Genomic DNA, 20693 nt, shown 5'->3' with positions numbered 1-20693 from the left:
TGTGTCACTACTTCCAGCACCCTCCTGTCACTCCAGCCAGCTCCCCCATGTGTGACTCCTGCTACCACCCTCCTATATCACTCCAGCCAGCACCCCCATGTGTCTCGCCTGCTACCACCCTCCTATGTCACTCCAGCCAGCTCTCCCATGTGTCACTCCTGCTACCACCCTCCTATTTCACTCCAGCCATATCTCCCATGTGTCACTACTTCCAGCACCCTCCAACGTCACTCCTGCCAGGACCCTCCTGTGTCTCTCCAGCCAGATCTGCCATGTGTCACTCTAGCCCACCCTCATGCATCACTACAGCCCACCCATCAACTCGTGCCATTGCAGCAGTCCCTAATGTGTCCTCTGTTTGCTTGTGGGTGTCTCACCTCTAGTATATGACTCCTTCAGTTTTCAGTCCCTGTAGTGCTGCTGCGTGTCTGGCTGGAGTGCAGCGGTTTCTGTATCTGTTGTGGTCACATGATTTAGAGTGTTGGGAGCCACATTTGAATAAAGAAAGAGCCACATGCGGCTCAAGAGCCACAGGTTGGCCACCGCTGGTCTAACATATGGTGTCTATCTATTGACTGTCTAACTAGACACTGTCTATCTTTTATACCACACCCGGCGTAACATGGTGGATATGGCGATCAGGAGGCATCCTGTGCCCACCTCTAATGTAACATGGTGGATATGGCGATCAGGAGGCATCCTGTGCCCACCTCTGGCGTAACATTGTGGATATAGGGAGCAGGAGGCATCCTGTGCCCACCTCTAGGGCAGAGTACTGGATAAAGAACTAAGGAGGAGCAGGTGGCATCATGTGTCATACATTCTACGGGTAAAACAAAAGCAACAGTCTGTTCCCCACTCCAGCATCACCCCTACCCCCCACCAGCATCACCCCTACTCCCCGCCAGCTTCACCTCTTTCCCCACAACACCCCTACCCCCGCATCACCCCTACCCCCCACCAGCATCACCCCTACTCCCCGCCAGCTTCACCCCTTTCCCAACAACACCCCTACCCCCCACCAGCATCACCCCTACTCCCCACCAGCATCACCCCTACTCCCCGCCAGCTTCACCCCTTTCCCCACAACACCCCTACCCCCCACCAGCATCACCCCTACTCCCCACCAGCATCACCCCTACTCCCCGCCAGCTTCACCCCTTTCCCCACAACACCCCTACCCCCGCATCACCCCTACCCCCCACCAGCATCACCCCTACTCCCCACCAGCTTCACCCCTTTCCCCACAACACCCCTACCCCCGCATCACCCCTACCCCCCACCAGCATCACCCCTACTCCCCGCCAGCTTCACCCCTTTCCCCACAACACCCCTACCCCCCACCAGCATCACCCCTACTCCCCACCAGCATCACCCCTACTCCCCGTCAGCATAACCTCTTTCCCCACAACACCCCTACCCCCGCATAACCCCTACCCCCCACCAGCATCACCCCTACTCCCCGCCAGCTTCACCCCTTTCCCCACAACACCCCTACCCCCCACCAGCATCACCCCTACTCCCCACCAGCATCACCCCTACTCCCCGTCAGCATAACCTCTTTCCCCACAACACCCCTACCCCCGCATAACCCCTACCCCCCACCAGCATCACCCCTACTCCCCGCCAGCATCACCGCTACTCCCCACCAGCATCACCCCTACTCCCCACCTGCATCCCCCCTACTCCCCGCCTGCATCACCCCTACTCCCCGCCTGCATCACCCCTACTCCCCGCCTGCATCCCCCCTACTCCCCGCCTGCATCACCCCTACCCCCTGCCAGCATAGTAACATAGTATCTAAGGTTGAAAAAAGACAATTGTCCATCGGGTTCAACCTATTTGTGGTCTCCTATGAACGATTATTTTGTATAAAATTTTGACTGAAGTTGATGACTGCCGTTACATTTTACCCCTCTTTTTTATAATAACCATAGTGCGTGACTATGCCCCGTAACCCTGGATATCCTTATCCATTAGGAATGTATCTAACCCATTCTTAAAGGTGTTGACTGAGTCGGCCATTACAACTCCCTCAGGCAGGGAATTCCAAACACGTATCGTCCTTACCGTAAAAAAGCCTTTACGCCATGTTGTGCGGAATCTCCTCTCCTCTAACCTGAGCGAGTGTCCACGAGTTCTGTGTTGATCTAACCAAAAACAGATCCTGCGCAAGATCTGTATATTGTCCCCTTATATATTTGTAAATGTTGATCATGTCCCCTCTTAATCTCCTATTTTCCAGTGTAAACATGCCTAGTCTTGCAAGCCTTTCCTCGGATTCCAGCGTCTCCATACCCTTAATTAGTTTGGTCGCCCGCCTCTGAACCTTTTCTAGCTGCAGGATATCCTTTTTGTAGTAAGGTGCCCAGAATTGTACACAGTATTCAAGGTGTGGCCTCACAAGTGATTTATATAACGGGAGTATAATACTCTCGTCCCTTGCATCAATTCCCCGTTTTATGCATGCTAGAATCTTATTAGCCTTCTTTGCTGCAGTCCTACTTTGGGTACTACTGCTTAGTTTGCCAGCTATGAGGACACCTAAGTCCTTTTCCAGTACAGAATCCCCTAATTTTACCCCATTTAGTAGGTAGGTGTTATTTTTGTTCTTGTTACCACAGTGCATTACCTTACACTTGTCTGTGTTGAAGCGCATTCTCCATTTGGCTGCCCATGCTTCTAATTTAACTAAGTCGTTCTGAAGAGACTCGGCATCCTCCTCTGTATTTATAGCCTTACACAATTTGGTATCATCTGCAAAAATTGACACCATGCTCTCTAGACCTTCTGTTAGGTCGTTAATGAAAATATTGAACAATAGCAGTTCGAATACTGAGCCTTGCGGCACACCACTTAGCACTTCAGTCCAAGTTGAAAAAGATCCATTAACCACAACGCGCTGCTCCCTATTATCTAACCAGTTTTTGACCCAAGTGCATATTGTGCTTCCCATCCATGTTTCTTGTAGCTTGTAAATAAGTCTCATGTGTGGTACAGTGTCGAATGCTTTGGCAAACTCTAAAAAGATTACATCCACGTCTTTACCCTGATCTAGGTTTGCGCTTACTGTTTTATAAAAGCCAAGTAAGTTGGTTTGACAGGATTTGTCCTTCATAAACCCATGTTGATTCCTTTTAATGACCTTATTACTTCAAGGAACTTCTGAATACTATCTCTTAGAATACCTTCCAATACTTTCCCCACTACAGATGTAAGACTAACTGGTCTATAATTACCTGGTTCAGCTTTACTTCCCTTTTTGAATATAGGCACTACTTCCGCTATACGCCAGTCTTTGGGAACCATACCTGATATTACTGAATCCTTAAAGATCAAAAATAGCGGTTTTGCAAGTTCAGAGTGAAGCTCCATTAGAACCCTTGAGTGAATACCATCAGGACCAGGTGACTTATTAATCGTTAAATGTTTTAATTGGTCACAGACTACTTCCTCGCTTAAATAAGTACCTATCAGTGGGATATTCTCATTATTGAGATTATGTGTTAGTCCCTGAATTGGGTCCTCTCTAGTAAATACTGTTGAAAAAAACTCATTTAGTGTGTCCGCTATGTCATTATCATTTTTGCTTAAGACTCCCAACTTGTCTTTTAAAAGGCCTATACTCTCCTTCTTTAATCTCTTGCTATTAATGTATTTAAATAATTTTTTGGGATTCGCTTTGCTTTCCTTTGCTACTAGTTTTTCAGTTTCTACTTTAGCCGCTATTATTTTCTTTTTGCATATTTTGTTACATTCCTTATAGTGCTGAAATGACTCTGCTTCCCCGTCAGATTTGTATTTTTTAAATGCTCGCCTTTTCTTGCCCATGAAGTTCCTTTATCTTTTTGTTAAGCCACATCGGTTTATGATTTTTATTCCTTTTTTTTGCTGCTCGTAGGAATAAATTTGAGTGTATTTTTAGCTAGCAGGAATTTTAGTACCTCCCATTTCTCCGTAGTATTTTTTCCTAAAAACAAACCTTCCCATTCAATATCCCTGAAAAATACCCTCATCTTTTCAAAATTCGCTTTGCTAAAGTTCAGAGTCCTAGTTGAGCCAGTATAGGGCTGTTTATGGAAACTAATATTGAATGTGACCATATTGTGGTCGCTGTTTCCTATGGGTTCCCCTACTATAATACCTGATACTAAATCCCCATTGTTTGTTAATACCAGGTCTAAGATTGTATTGTACCTAGTTGGTTCCTCAATTAGTTGAACTAAGTTATCATTAAGTGAGTTTAAAAATATATTGCCCCTAGCTGTATCACATGAATCGTTTTTCCAGTATATCTCTGGATAGTTAAAATCTCCCATCACTACTATGGGGTATATGCAATCACGGCGAATCGCGGCAAATTATCGCAGTTTTTTAATTCGACACAATTCGACAGGTGAATTCCGGCAGGTGGCTGCCGGAATTCACCATATTCAATGAAAAACGGATTCGACAGTCCCGCGGGCGAAAAACGGCCGATTTGCCGGATTTTGCGGCGATTTAAAAAAACGGGAAAAACCCGAAAAAAAAATGGCGTGGGGTCCCCCCTCCAAAGCATAACCAGCCTCGGGCTCTTTGAGCTGGTCCTGGTTCCAAAAATGCGGGGGAAAAATTGGGCAGGGATCCCCCGTATTTTTAAAACTAGCACCGGGCTCTGCGCCTGGTGCTGGTGCAAAAAATACGGGGGACAAAAAGAGTAGGGGTCCCCCGTATTTTTTACACCAGCATCGGGCTCCACTAGCTGGACAGATAATGCCACAGCCGGGGGTCACTTTTATACAGTGCCCTGCGGCCGTGGCATTAAATATCCAACTAGTCACCCCTGGCCGGGGTACCCTGGGGGAGTGGGGACCCCTTCAATCAAGGGGTCCCCCCACTCCCAGCCACCCAAGGGCAAGGGGTGAAGCCGAGGCTGTCCCCCCCATCCATTGGCTGCGGATGGGAGGCTGATAGCCTTGAGTAAAATGTCAGAATATTGTTTTTTTCCAGAAGAACTACAAGTCCCAGCAAGCCTCCCCCGCAAGCTGGTACTTGGAGAACCACAAGTACCAGCATGCGGGAGAAAAACGGGCCCGCTGGTACCTGTAGTTCTACTGGAAAAAAAATACCCAAATAAAAACAGGACACACACACCGTGACAAGTAAAACTTTATTACACACTGCCGACACACACATACTTACCTATGTTCACACGCCGACTGCCACGGTCTCCGACGATCCGAGGGTACCTGTGAAAAAAAATATACTCACCTTCCAGCGTCCAGAGGTACATCCACGTCCAGAGATAATCCACGTACTTGTTAAAAAAAGAAAACGAACACCCGTACCACCGGACTGAAAGGGGTCCCATGCTTTCACATCAGACCCCTTTCCCCGAATGCCGGGACACCACGTGACTCCTGTCACTGAAGTCCCTTCAGCCAATCAGGAAGCGCTACTTCCGTGGCGCTCACCTGATTGGCTGTGCGCTGTCTGAGCTGTCAGACAGCGCATCGCAAAGCCTCTCCATTAGTTTCAATGGTGGGAACTTTGCCGTCAGCGGTGGGGTTACCCGCGGTCAGCCGCTGACCGGCGGGTGACCTCACCGCTAGCCACAAAGTTCCCACCATTGAATATAATGGACGGAGCTGTGCGATGCGCTGTCTGAGTTCAGACAGCGCACAGCCAATCAGGTGAGCGCAACGAAGTTGCGCTTCCTGATTGGCTTTAGAGACCTTTCTGTGACAGCTGTCACTGAGAGGTCTCATTCGGGGAAAGGGGTCTCATGTGTCAGCATGGGACCCCTTTCAGTCCGGCATGGTACGGGTGTCCGGTTTTTTTTTTTGCTAAGTCCGTGGATTTATCTCTGGACCCTGGTTGAGGTGAGTATATTGATCTTTTCTTTTCAGGTATCCGTGGATTCTACATGGAGAAGAGGACCGATGTCGGCGTGCGAACATAGGTAAGTATGTGTGTGTCGACGTATGAAATAAAGTTTTACTTTCACGGTGTGTGTGTCCTGTTTTTATTTGGGTATTTTTTTTCCAGTAAAACTACAGGTACCAGCGGGGCCGTTTTTCTCCCGCATGCTGGTACTTGTGGTTCTCCAAGTACCAGCTTGCGGGGGAGGCTTGCTGGGACTTGTAGTTCTTCTGGAAAAAACAATATTCTTGACATTTTACCAAGGCTATCAGCCTCCCATCCGCAGCCCTTGGATGGGGGGGGACAGCCTCGGGCTTCACCCCTGGCCCTTGGGTGGCTGTGGGGGGGGGACCCCTTGATTGAAGGGGTCCCCACTCCACCAGGGTACCCCGGCCAGGGGTGACTAGTTGGATATTTAATGCCACGCCCGCAGGGCACTGTATAAAAGTGACCCCCGGCTGTGGCATTATCTGTCCAGCTAGTGGAGCCCGATGCTGGTGTGAAAAATACGGGGGACCCCTGCTCGTTTTGTCCCCCGTATTTTTTTGCACCAGCACCAGGCGCAGAGCCCGGTGCTGGTTTTAAAAATACGGGGGATCCATGCCCAATTTTCGCCGCATTTTTAGAACCAGGACCAGCTCGAAGAGCCCGAGGCTGGTTATGCTTTGGAGGGGGGACCCCACGCCATTTTTTTTAATTTATTTTACCGTTCCAGCAATAAAAAAAATAAAAAAAATAATAAAAAAAATATTTAAAAAAGTATATAAATAATACTTGTGCCTCCCAAAAAAAAAAAAAAAAAAAAAAGTACCTAATCCCTTCTAATATAAATAGATATGCTATTCCCCCCAAAAAAAAACACAAAAAAAAACATGTTTATTTTTTTTTTTATTGTTTTCACCCTCCAAAGTGTGGCGGATTGAAAATGACGAATTTACTGTCTAAAAGCACTGCTGTCGAATTTCCAAACTTGAATTGAATATGCTTTTGTCGAATTGCAGCACTTGTATCATTGCAGAAAAGTCGAATTTGCAAAAAGTCGAATTTTGAAAGTCCGTTTTTTTGACGGAAAGTACTGAATTGCATTGACAAAAATTTTTTTGGGGCGAAAATGTCCCGAAATTCGACAATTTCGGGAATTCGACCGCAATTGCATATACCCCTATGTCTCCTACTCCTGCTGCTCTTTCAATTTGCCTTAGTAACAATCAGATACGTTGATACCAGGCGGCCTATAGCATACACCCAATACTAACTTTTTTATTCCTTTTTCCCCGCATGCAATTTCCACCCATAATGTCTCGACAGTGTCTACAGTCCCCTCCTGAATATCTTCCCGTATATCAGGTTTTAAAAACGGCTTTACGTAAAGACACACCCCTCCCCCCTTTTTATTTAGTCTGTCTCTCCTAAACAGTGTATAGCCCTCTAGATTGACTGTCCAATCATGAGATTCATCCCACCAAGTTTCAGTAATGCCTATAATATCATACTGTTTGCTTGCTGCAAGTATTTCTAGTTCACCCTTTTTACCAGTAATGCTTCTGGCGTTTACATACATACAACTAAGATAAGTATTTTCCCTTGCGTTAGGGACATCTTTCACCTTATGTGGCAATGATGACCTGTAATCGTCATTGGTTAGTGCTTTGGTAAAATCCCTTTTAGTACCCATGTTAGTAACCTTACCCTCCCCCCAACTTCTCCCCCATTTCGTTAGCTACCGCCATCCCCACTATTCTCACTGCATGACCCGTAGTTTCTAGCTAAACCCTACCCACAGGCTCCTAGTTTAAAATCTCCTCCAACCTTCTAACCATCCTTCCCCCCAGCACCGCTGCCCTCTCCTTAGTCAGGTGCAATCTGTCACGACAAAAGAGATGGTGCCTGACTGAGAAGTCCGCCCAGTGTTCCAGGAACACAAACCCCTCTTTCCTGCACCAATCCCTAAGCCACACATTTCCCCACAACACCCCTACTGCCGCATCACCCTTACTCCCCACCAGCATCACCCTTACTCCCCACCAGCATCACCCCTACCCCACACCAGCATCACCCCTAACCCACACCAGCATCACCCCTACCCCCCACCAGCATCACCCCTACTCCCCACCAGCATCACCCCTACTCCCCACCAGCATCACCCCTACTCCCCACCAGCATCACCCCTACCCCCCACCAGCATCACCTCTACCCCCCACCAGCATCACCCCTACTCCCCACCAGCATCACCCCTACCCCCCACCAGCATCACCCCTACTCCCCACCAGCATCACCTCTACTCCCCACCAGCATCACCCCTACTCCCCACCAGCATCACCCCTACCACCCACCAGCATCACCCCTACCCCCCACCAGCATCACCCCTACTCCCCACCAGCATCACCTCTACTCCCCACCAGCATCACCCCTACTCCCCACCAGCATCACCCCTACCCCCCACCAGCATCACCTCTACCCCCGCCAGCATAACCCCTTTCCCCACAACACCCCTACCCCCGCATCACCCCTACCCCCCACCAGCATCACCCCTATTCCCCACCTGCATCACCCCTTCCCCCCGCCAGCATCACCCCTTTCCCCACAACACCCCTATCCCCGCATCACCCCTACCCTCCACCAGCATCACCTCTACTCCCCACCAGCATCACCCCTACTCCCCACCAGCATCACCCCTACTCCCCACCAGCATCACCCCTACTCCCCACTAGCATCACCCCTACTCCCCACCTGCATCACCCCTACTCCCTACCAGCATCACCCCTACTCCGCACCTGCATCACCCCTACTCCCTACCAGCATCACCCCTACTCCCCACCAGCATCACCCCTACCCCACACCAGCATCACCCCTACCCCAGCCAATGAGAAGGAGACTATGCTCTTACCATCGGGAACACACTTCTGTCCTCGGATGTTGGGGCTCCCCGTGTATCCAGTAGAGCATCTATCATATGGAGGAACATAAGAGACGGGTTCAGTCCTGGCACATACCGCTCTCTCTCCTGTTACATGCGTGACTGTGATACCGGGAGATAACATGTCCCACCCAGGATACGTGAAGCTCGCCTGATCTATTTCTGTCCATGCGACAGATGAATGACTATAGCGTGACTTATCTGTGTCCCATGACCACGTGTGTGATAGCGACACAGGTGGCGTGACCCGTGTTGTAGATCAGTGTGTGATGGTACCACCTTCCCTAAAGGACCTGTGTCCTAGATACATGTAACACAAGGACGATGGAGCACTTACCGCTCGCAGTACTGCCCTGCGTACCCTAGGGGGCAGGCCGTGCACCTGTAGCCGCCACTCCCAACTATCTCACATGTCTTAGAAAATCTGTAAAAAACAAAAAGATCACAGAGAATATGATGTACAATGATTTAATTCTGGAACACAACGTAAAACACACAAAAATAATAACAATGACGTCTACAATACAGTAACACAGGCGAATATAATTTACAGTAGTGAGTTCATTAGTCCTTATAATACACAAGTGATGACCTCAGAACTCCCAGATAGTAAGTGATGACCTCAGAACTCCCAGATAGTAAGTGATGACCTCAGAACTCCCAGATAGTAAGTGATGACCTCAGAACTCCCAGATAGTGAGTGATGACCTCAGAACTCCCAGATAGTGAGTGATGACCTCAGAACTCCCAGATAGTAAGTGATGACCTCAGAACTCCCAGATAGTAAGTGATGACCTCAGAACTCCCAGATAGTAAGTGATGACCTCAGAACTCCCAGATAGTAAGTGATGACCTCAGAACTCCCTGATAGTAAGTGATGACCTCAGAACTCCCAGATAGTAAGTGATGACATCAGAGATCGCTACAAAGACCAAACAATATAAATCAGCGACACAGAAGAGGAAGCGATTGTCACACTTACTGGTTCGCTGGCTCAGATAATGGGCACGCACAAGGCTGGCAATCTTCCGGGGTTCCCGCCGTGGCATCGCCATAGAAGCCGGGGGCGCACTTGTCACAGAACTCTCCAGCTGTGTTGTGCAAACAGTTCTAAAATGCAAGAGAGGTCATCAGCCAATAGCAAAGCTGCGCCAGAAACACTTCTGCCTCCCAGCAATCATTGTGCCAGCTGCTACAGAATAATTCCATACACAGGAGGAAGGACCATTCCCTAAGAGAGCACCCGTCTGTCCTGGGGATAAATCAGGGCTCCACACCCCAACAATCCCACAACACTTACCGAGCACGCGCCAGTCTCTGGATGACAAGTCTCTGAGTGTCCATTGCAGTCACAGGGTTCACAGTGCCCAAGGTAGAGGCCGCCTCCCGTGCGGGTGAATCCTGGGGCACAGTCCTGTGTAGGAGAGTGAATTACAGAGCAGAAGCTTGTGCCCTAACATCCCAGTATGTGCGAACACCCGCATCAGAACCCCCCCCCCCCCCCCCCCCCCCGTTTCCCGGTACTCCCCGCCCCTCACCTGGCAGGACAGTCCTCGGTAGCCCAGTGGACAGCGGCACTCTTCTACTTCCAGAGCCTGAGGCAGGCTGGTGTAAGAGGGTCCGGCAGACTCCATACTCACGCCGGTGATACTAGCGGACAACATGTCAGTGGAGTAAGAGGCTCGGATCAGGACCTCATCTAGATCTGCCAACGCCATCATCAGATGCTCGCGGGTGGCCTGCTGCCCGTCCGGGCGCTTCCACTGACTCTGAGGAGAACACATCACTGTTATGTGCCGGACTGACGCTCATCCCTCTCCCACAGTCACCGCTGTCACACACTGACGCTCATCCCTCTCCCACAGTCACCGCTGTCACACACTGACGCTCATCTCTCTCCCACAGTCACCGCTGTCACACACTGACACTCATCCCTCTCCCACAGTCACCGCTGTCACACACTGACACTCATCCCTCTCCCACAGTCACCGCTGTCACACACTGACGCTCATCCCTCTCTCACAGTCACCGCTGTCACACACTGACGCTCATCTCTCTCCCACAGTCACCGCTGTCACACACTGACACTCATCCCTCTCCCACAGTCACCGCTGTCACACACTGACGCTCATCTCTCTCCCACAGTCACCTCTGTCACACACTGACACTCATCCCTCTCCCACAGTCACCGCTGTCACACACTGACACTCATCCCTCTCCCACAGTCACCGCTGTCACACACTGACACTCATCCCTCTCCCACAGTCACCGCTGTCACACACTGACACTCATCCCTCTCCCACAGTCACCTCTGTCACACACTGACACTCATCCCTCTCCCACAGTCACCTCTGTCACACACTGACACTCATCCCTCTCCCACAGTCACCTCTGTCAAACACTGACACTCATCCCTCTCCCACAGTCACCGCTGTCACACACTGACACTCATCTCTCTCTCACAGTCACCGCTGTCACACACTGACACTCATCTCTCTCCCACAGTCACCGCTGTCACACACTGACACTCATCTCTCTCCCACAGTCACCGCTGTCACACACTGACACTCATCTCTCTCCCACAGTCACCGCTGTCACACACTGACACTCATCTCTCTCCCACAGTCACCTCTGTCACACACTGACGCTCATCCCTCTCCCACAGTCACCGCTGTCACACACTGACACTCATCTCTCTCCCACAGTCACCTCTGTCACACACTGACGCTCATCCCTCTCCCACAGTCACCGCTGTCACACACTGACACTCATCCCTCTCCCACAGTCACCGCTGTCACACACTGACACTCATCCCTCTCCCACAGTCACCGCTGTCACACACTGACACTCATCCCTCTCCCACAGTCACCGCTGTCACACACTGACACTCATCCCTCTCCCACAGTCACCGCTGTCACACACTGACACTCATCTCTCTCTCACAGTCACCGCTGTCACACACTGACACTCATCTCTCTCCCACAGTCACCGCTGTCACACACTGACACTCATCTCTCTCCCACAGTCACCGCTGTCACACACTGACACTCATCTCTCTCCCACAGTCACCGCTGTCACACACTGACGCTCATCCCTCTCCCACAGTCACCTCTGTCACACACTGACGCTCATCCCTCTCCCACAGTCACCGCTGTCACACACTGACACTCATCTCTCTCCCACAGTCACCACTGTCACACACTGACACTCATCTCTCTCCCACAGTCACCGCTGTCACACACTGACCCTCATCCCTCTCCCACAGTCACCGCTGTCACACACTGACGCTCATCTCTCTCCCACAGTCACCTCTGTCACACACTGACGCTCATCCCTCTCCCACAGTCACCACTGTCACACACTGACGCTCATCCCTCTCCCACAGTCACCGCTGTCACACACTGACACTCATCTCTCTCCCACAGTCACCGCTGTCACACACTGACACTCATCCCTCTCCCACAGTCACCTCTGTCACACACTGACACTCATCTCTCTCCCACAGTCACCGCTGTCACACACTGACGCTCATCTCTCTCCCACAGTCACCGCTGTCACACACTGACACTCATCCCTCTCCCACAGTCACCGCTGTCACACACTGACGCTCATCCCTCTCCCACAGTCACCGCTGTCACACACTGACACTCATCCCTCTCCCACAGTCACCGCTGTCACACACTGACACTCATCTCTCTCCCACAGTCACCGCTGTCACACACTGACACTCATCCCTCTCCCACAGTCAGCTCTGTCACACACTGACACTCATCTCTCTCCCACAGTCACCGCTGTCACACACTGACACTCATCCCTCTCCCACAGTCACCCCTGTCACACACCGACGCTCATCCCTCTCCCACAGTCACCGCTGTCACACACTGACGCTCATCCCTCTCCCACAGTCACCACTGTCACACACTGACACTCATCCCTCTCCCACAGTCACCCCTGTCACACACCGACGCTCATCCCTCTCCCACAGTCACCGCTGTCACACACTGACGCTCATCTCTCTCTCACAGTCACCGCTGTCACACACTGACACTCATCCCTCTCCCACAGTCACCGCTGTCACACACTGACGCTCATCTCTCTCCCACAGTCACCGCTGTCACACACTGACACTCATCCCTCTCCCACAGTCACCGCTGTCACACACTGACGCTCATCCCTCTCCCACAGTCACCGCTGTCACACACTGACGCTCATCTCTCTCTCACAGTCACCGCTGTCACACACTGACGCTCATCCCTCTCCCACAGTCACCGCTGTCACACACTGACGCTCATCTCTCTCTCACAGTCACCGCTGTCACACACTGACACTCATCCCTCTCCCACAGTCACCGCTGTCACACACTGACGTTCATCTCTCTCCCACAGTCACCGCTGTCACACACGGACGCTCATCCCTCTCCCACAGTCACCGCTGTCACACACTGACACTCATCCCTCTCCCACAGTCACCTCTGTCACACACTGACACTCATCTCTCTCCCACAGTCACCGCTGTCACACACTGACACTCATCTCTCTCCCACAGTCACCTCTGTCACACACTGACGCTCATCCCTCTCCCACAGTCACCGCTGTCACACACTGACGCTCATCCCTCTCCCACAGTCACCACTGTCACACACTGACACTCATCTCTCTCCCACAGTCACCTCTGTCACACACTGACGCTCATCTCTCTCCCACAGTCACCGCTGTCACACACTGACACTCATCTCTCTCCCACAGTCACCTCTGTCACACACTGACGCTCATCCCTCTCCCACAGTCACCTCTGTCACACACTGACACTCATCCCTCTCCCACAGTCACCACTGTCACACACTGACGCTCATCCCTCTCCCACAGTCACCACTGTCACACACTGACACTCATCCCTCTCCCACAGTCACCCCTGTCACACACCGACGCTCATCCCTCTCCCACAGTCACCGCTGTCACACACTGACACTCATCTCTCTCTCACAGTCACCGCTGTCACACACTGACACTCATCCCTCTCCCACAGTCACCGCTGTCACACACTGACGCTCATCTCTCTCTCACAGTCACCGCTGTCACACACTGACACTCATCCCTCTCCCACAGTCACCTCTGTCACACACTGACGCTCATCTCTCTCCCACAGTCACCGCTGTCACACACTGACGCTCATCCCTCTCCCACAGTCACCGCTGTCACACACTGACGCTCATCTCTCTCTCACAGTCACCGCTGTCACACACTGACGCTCATCTCTCTCCCACAGTCACCGCTGTCACACACTGACGCTCATCTCTCTCTCACAGTCACCTCTGTCACACACTGACACTCATCTCTCTCCCACAGTCACCGCTGTCACACACTGACGCTCATCTCTCTCCCACAGTCACCGCTGTCACACACTGACACTCATCCCTCTCCCACAGTCACCGCTGTCACACACTGACGCTCATCTCTCTCTCACAGTCACCGCTGTCACACACTGACGCTCATCTCTCTCTCACAGTCACCTCTGTCACACACTGACACTCATCCCTCTCCCACAGTCACCGCTGTCACACACTGACGCTCATCTCTCTCTCACAGTCACCGCTGTCACACACTGACGCTCATCTCTCTCTCACAGTCACCTCTGTCACACACTGACACTCATCCCTCTCCCACAGTCACCGCTGTCACACACTGACACTCATCCCTCTCCCACAGTCACCGCTGTCACACACTGACACTCATCTCTCTCCCACAGTCACCTCTGTCACACACTGACACTCATCCCTCTCCCACAGTCACCGCTGTCACACACTGACGCTCATCCCTCTCCCACAGTCACCGCTGTCACACACTGACACTCATCTCTCTCCCACAGTCACCGCTGTCACACACTGACGCTCATCTCTCTCCCACAGTCACCGCTGTCACACACTGACACTCATCTCTCTCCCACAGTCACCGCTGTCACACACTGACGCTCATCCCTCTCCCACAGTCACCGCTGTCACACACTGACACTCATCTCTCTCCCACAGTCACCGCTGTCACACACTGACGCTCATCTCTCTCTCACAGTCACCTCTGTCACACACTGACAATCATCTCTCTCCCACAGTCACCGCTGTCACACACTGACGCTCATCCCTCTCCCACAGTCACCTCTGTCACACACTGACGCTCATCCCTCTCCCACAGTCACCGCTGTCACACACTGACGCTCATCTCTCTCTCACAGTCACCGCTGTCACACACTGACACTCATCCCTCTCCCACAGTCACCTCTGTCACACACTGACGCTCATCCCTCTCCCACAGTCACCGCTGTCACACACTGACACTCATCCCTCTCCCACAGTCACCGCTGTCACACACTGACACTCATCCCTCTCCCACAGTCACCGCTGTCACACACTGACGCTCATCCCTCTCCCACAGTCACCGCTGTCACACACTGACGCTCATCCCTCTCCCACAGTCACCGCTGTCACACACTGACGCTCATCTCTCTCCCACAGTCACCGCTGTCACACACTGACGCTCATCCCTCTCCCACAGTCACGTCTGTCACACACTGACACTCATCCCTCTCCCACAGTCACCTCTGTCACACACTGACGCTCATCCCTCTCCCACAGTCACCGCTGTCACACACTGACGCTCATCCCTCTCCCACAGTCACCGCTGTCACACACTGACGCTCATCTCTCTCCCACAGTCACCGCTGTCACACACTGACACTCATCTCTCTCCCACAGTCACGTCTGTCACACACTGACACTCATCCCTCTCCCACAGTCACCTCTGTCACACACTGACGCTCATCCCTCTCCCACAGTCACCGCTGTCACACACTGACGCTCATCCCTCTCCCACAGTCACCGCTGTCACACACTGACGCTCATCCCTCTCCCACAGTCACCTCTGTCACACACTGACACTCATCCCTCTCCCACAGTCACCACTGTCACACACTGACGCTCATCCCTCTCCCACAGTCACCTCTGTCACACACTGACGCTCATCTCTCTCCCACAGTCACCGCTGTCACACACTGACACTCATCTCTCTCCCACAGTCACCGCTGTCACACACTGACACTCATCCCTCTCCTACAGTCACCTCTGTCACACACTGACGCTCATCCCTCTCCCACAGTCACCTCTGTCACACACTGACACTCATCCCTCTCCCACAGTCACCACTGTCACACACTGACACTCATCCCTCTCCCATAGTCACCCCTGTCACACACTGACGCTCATCCCTCTCCCACAGTCACCTCTGTCACACACTGACGCTCATCTCTCTCCCACAGTCACCGCTGTCACACACTGACGCTCATCTCTCTCCCACAGTCACCGCTGTCACACACTGACACTCATCTCTCTCCCACAGTCACCTCTGTCACACACTGACGCTCATCTCTCTCTCACAGTCACCGCTGTCACACACTGACGCTCATCCCTCTCCCACAGTCACCACTGTCACACACTGACACTCATCCCTCTCCCACAGTCACCCCTGTCACACACCGACGCTCATCCCTCTCCCACAGTCACCGCTGTCACACACTGACGCTCATCCCTCTCCCACAGTCACCACTGTCACACACTGACACTCATCCCTCTCCCACAGTCACCCCTGTCACACACCGACGCTCATCCCTCTCCCACAGTCACCGCTGTCACACACTGACGCTCATCTCTCTCTCACAGTCACCGCTGTCACACACTGACACTCATCCCTCTCCCACAGTCACCGCTGTCACACACTGACGCTCATCTCTCTCCCACAGTCACCGCTGTCACACACTGACACTCATCCCTCTCCCACAGTCACCGCTGTCACACACTGACGCTCATCCCTCTCCCACAGTCACCGCTGTCACACACTGACGCTCATCTCTCTCTCACAGTCACCGCTGTCACACACTGACGCTCATCCCTCTCCCACAGTCACCGCTGTCACACACTGACGCTCATCTCTCTCTCACAGTCACCGCTGTCACACACTGACACTCATCCCTCTCCCACAGTCACCGCTGTCACACACTGACGTTCATCTCTCTCCCACAGTCACCTCTGTCACACACTGACACTCATCCCTCTCCCACAGTCACCACTGTCACACACTGACGCTCATCTCTCTCTCACAGTCACCGCTGTCACACACTGACGCTCATCTCTCTCTCACAGTCACCGCTGTCACACACTGACACTCATCCCTCTCCCACAGTCACCACTGTCACACACTGACGCTCATCTCTCTCTCACAGTCACCACTGTCACACACTGACGCTCATCTCTCTCTCACAGTCACCGCTGTCACACACTGACGCTCATCTCTCTCTCACAGTCACCGCTGTCACACACTGACACTCATCCCTCTCCCACAGTCACCGCTGTCACACACGGACGCTCATCTCTCTCTCACAGTCACCGCTGTCACACACTGACGCTCATCCCTCTCCCACAGTCACCGCTGTCACACACTGACGCTCATCCCTCTCCCACAGTCACCGCTGTCACACACTGACACTCATCCCTCTCCCACAGTCACCGCTGTCACACACTGACGCTCATCCCTCTCCCACAGTCACCGCTGTCACACACTGACGCTCATCCCTCTCCCACAGTCACCTCTGTCACACACTGACACTCATCCCTCTCCCACAGTCACCGCTGTCACACACTGACACTCATCTCTCTCCCACAGTCACCGCTGTCACACACTGACACTCATCTCTCTCCCACAGTCACCGCTGTCACACACTGACACTCATCCCTCTCCCACAGTCACCTCTGTCACACACTGACACTCATCCCTCTCCCACAGTCACCTCTGTCACACACTGACGCTCATCTCTCTCCCACAGTCACCGCTGTCACACACTGACACTCATCTCTCTCCCACAGTCACCGCTGTCACACACTGACACTCATCCCTCTCCCACAGTCACCTCTGTCACACACTGACGCTCATCCCTCTCCCACAGTCACCGCTGTCACACACTGACACTCATCTCTCTCCCACAGTCACCGCTGTCACACACTGACACTCATCTCTCTCCCACAGTCACCGCTGTCACACACTGACACTCATCCCTCTCCCACAGTCACCATTGTCACACACTGACACTCATCTCTATCCCACAGTCACCGCTGTCACACACTGACACTCATCTCTCTCCCACAGTCACCGCTGTCACACACTGACACTCATCTCTCTCCCACAGTCACCGCTGTCACACACTGACACTCATCCCTCTCCCACAGTCACCGCTGTCACACACTGACACTCATCTCTCTCCCACAGTCACCTCTGTCACACACTGACGCTCATCCCTCTCCCACAGTCACCGCTGTCACACACTGACACTCATCTCTCTCCCACAGTCACCGCTGTCACACACTGACGCTCATCCCTCTCCCACAGTCACCACTGTCACACACTGACGCTCATCTCTCTCTCACAGTCACCGCTGTCACACACTGACGCTCATCCCTCTCCCACAGTCACCACTGTCACACACTGACGCTCATCCCTCTCCCACAGTCACCGCTGTCACACACTGACGCTCATCCCTCTCCCACAGTCACCGCTGTCACACACTGACGCTCATCCCTCTCCCACAGTCACCGCTGTCACACACTGACACTCATCCCTCTCCCACAGTCACCGCTGTCACACACTGACGCTCATCTCTCTCTCACAGTCACCGCTGTCACACACTGACACTCATCCCTCTCCCACAGTCACCTCTGTCACACACTGACGCTCATCTCTCTCCCACAGTCACCGCTGTCACACACTGACGCTCATCCCTCTCCCACAGTCACCGCTGTCACACACTGACACTCATCCCTCTCCCACAGTCACCGCTGTCACACACTGACACTCATCTCTCTCCCACAGTCACCGCTGTCACACACTGACACTCATCCCTCTCCCACAGTCACCGCTGTCACACACGGACGCTCATCTCTCTCTCACAGTCACCGCTGTCACACACTGACGCTCATCTCTCTCTCACAGTCACCGCTGTCACACACTGACGCTCATCTCTCTCTCACAGTCACCTCTGTCACACACTGACACTCATCTCTCTCCCACAGTCACCGCTGTCACACACTGACGCTCATCCCTCTCCCACAGTCACCGCTGTCACACACTGACACTCATCCCTCTCCCACAGTCACCGCTGTCACACACTGACACTCATCCCTCTCCCACAGTCACCGCTGTCACACACTGACGCTCATCCCTCTCCCACAGTCACCGCTGTCACACACTGACACTCATCTCTCTCCCACAGTCACCTCTGTCACACACTGACACTCATCCCTCTCCCACAGTCACCACTGTCACACACTGACGCTCATCCCTCTCCCACAGTCACCGCTGTCACACACTGACACTCATCTCTCTCCCACAGTCACCTCTGTCACACACTGACACTCATCCCTCTCCCACAGTCACCACTGTCACACACTGACACTCATCCCTCTCCCACAGTCACCGCTGTCACACACTGACACTCATCCCTCTCCCACAGTCACCTCTGTCACACACTGACGCTCATCCCTCTCCCACAGTCACCGCTGTCACACACTGACGCTCATCTCTCTCTCACAGTCACCGCTGTCACACACTGACACTCATCCCTCTCCCACAGTCACCTCTGTCACACACTGACGCTCATCCCTCTCCCACAGTCACCGCTGTCACACACTGACGCTCATCCCTCTCCCACAGTCACCGCTGTCACACACTGACACTCATCCCTCTCCCACAGTCACCGCTGTCACACACTGACGCTCATCCCTCTCCCACAGTCACCGCTGTCACACACTGACGCTCATCCCTCTCCCACAGTCACCTCTGTCACACACTGACACTCATCCCTCTCCCACAGTCACCGCTGTCACACACTGACACTCATCTCTCTCCCACAGTCACCGCTGTCACACACTGACACTCATCTCTCTCCCACAGTCACCGCTGTCACACACTGACACTCATCCCTCTCCCACAGTCACCTCTGTCACACACTGACACTCATCCCTCTCCCACAGTCACCTCTGTCACACACTGACGCTCATCTCTCTCCCACAGTCACCGCTGTCACACACTGACACTCATCTCTCTCCCACAGTCACCGCTGTCACACACTGACACTCATCCCTCTCCCACAGTCACCTCTGTCACACACTGACGCTCATCCCTCTCCCACAGTCACCGCTGTCACACACTGACACTCATCTCTCTCCCACAGTCACCGCTGTCACACACTGACACTCATCTCTCTCCCACAGTCACCGCTGTCACACACTGACACTCATCCCTCTCCCACAGTCACCATTGTCACACACTGACACTCATCTCTATCCCACAGTCACCGCTGTCACACACTGACACTCATCTCTCTCCCACAGTCACCGCTGTCACACACTGACACTCATCTCTCTCCCACAGTCACCGCTGTCACACACTGACACTCATCTCTCTCCCACAGTCACCGCTGTCACACACCGACGCTCATCCCTCTCCCACAGTCACCACTGTCACACACTGACGTCATTCCTCTCCCACAGTCACCGCTGTCACACACTGACACTCATCCCTCTCCCACAGTCACCGCTGTCACACACTGACACTCATCTCTCTCCACAGTCACCGCTGTCACACACTGACGCTCATCCCTCTCCCACAGTCACCGCTGTCACACACTGACGCTCATCCCTCTCCCACAGTCACCACTGTCACACACTGACGCTCATCCCTCTCCCACAGTCACCGCTGTCACACACTGACGCTCATCCCTCTCCCACAGTCACCGCTGTCACACACTGACGCTCATCCCTCTCCCACAGTCACCGCTGTCA

The 20693-nt window shown here is 52.9% G+C and overlaps 1 protein-coding gene across 1 annotated transcript in view; it reads right to left on the bottom strand.

Moving 5' to 3' along the window:
• The window catches only part of HSPG2 (heparan sulfate proteoglycan 2), a 310894-nt gene that overhangs the window by 95028 nt on the left and 195173 nt on the right, over window positions 1-20693 (bottom strand). Inside the window, 5 exon segments of the mRNA XM_063942047.1 lie at window positions 8789-8847; window positions 9156-9242; window positions 9801-9928; window positions 10119-10232; window positions 10357-10587. Coding sequence (XP_063798117.1) covers window positions 8789-8847; window positions 9156-9242; window positions 9801-9928; window positions 10119-10232; window positions 10357-10587 — 619 coding nt within the window.

This window comes from Pseudophryne corroboree, chromosome 10 (genome assembly GCF_028390025.1).
Source record: "Pseudophryne corroboree isolate aPseCor3 chromosome 10, aPseCor3.hap2, whole genome shotgun sequence".
Lineage (NCBI taxonomy): Eukaryota > Metazoa > Chordata > Amphibia > Anura > Myobatrachidae > Pseudophryne > Pseudophryne corroboree.
This window is presented reverse-complemented; position numbering and strand designations above follow the sequence as displayed.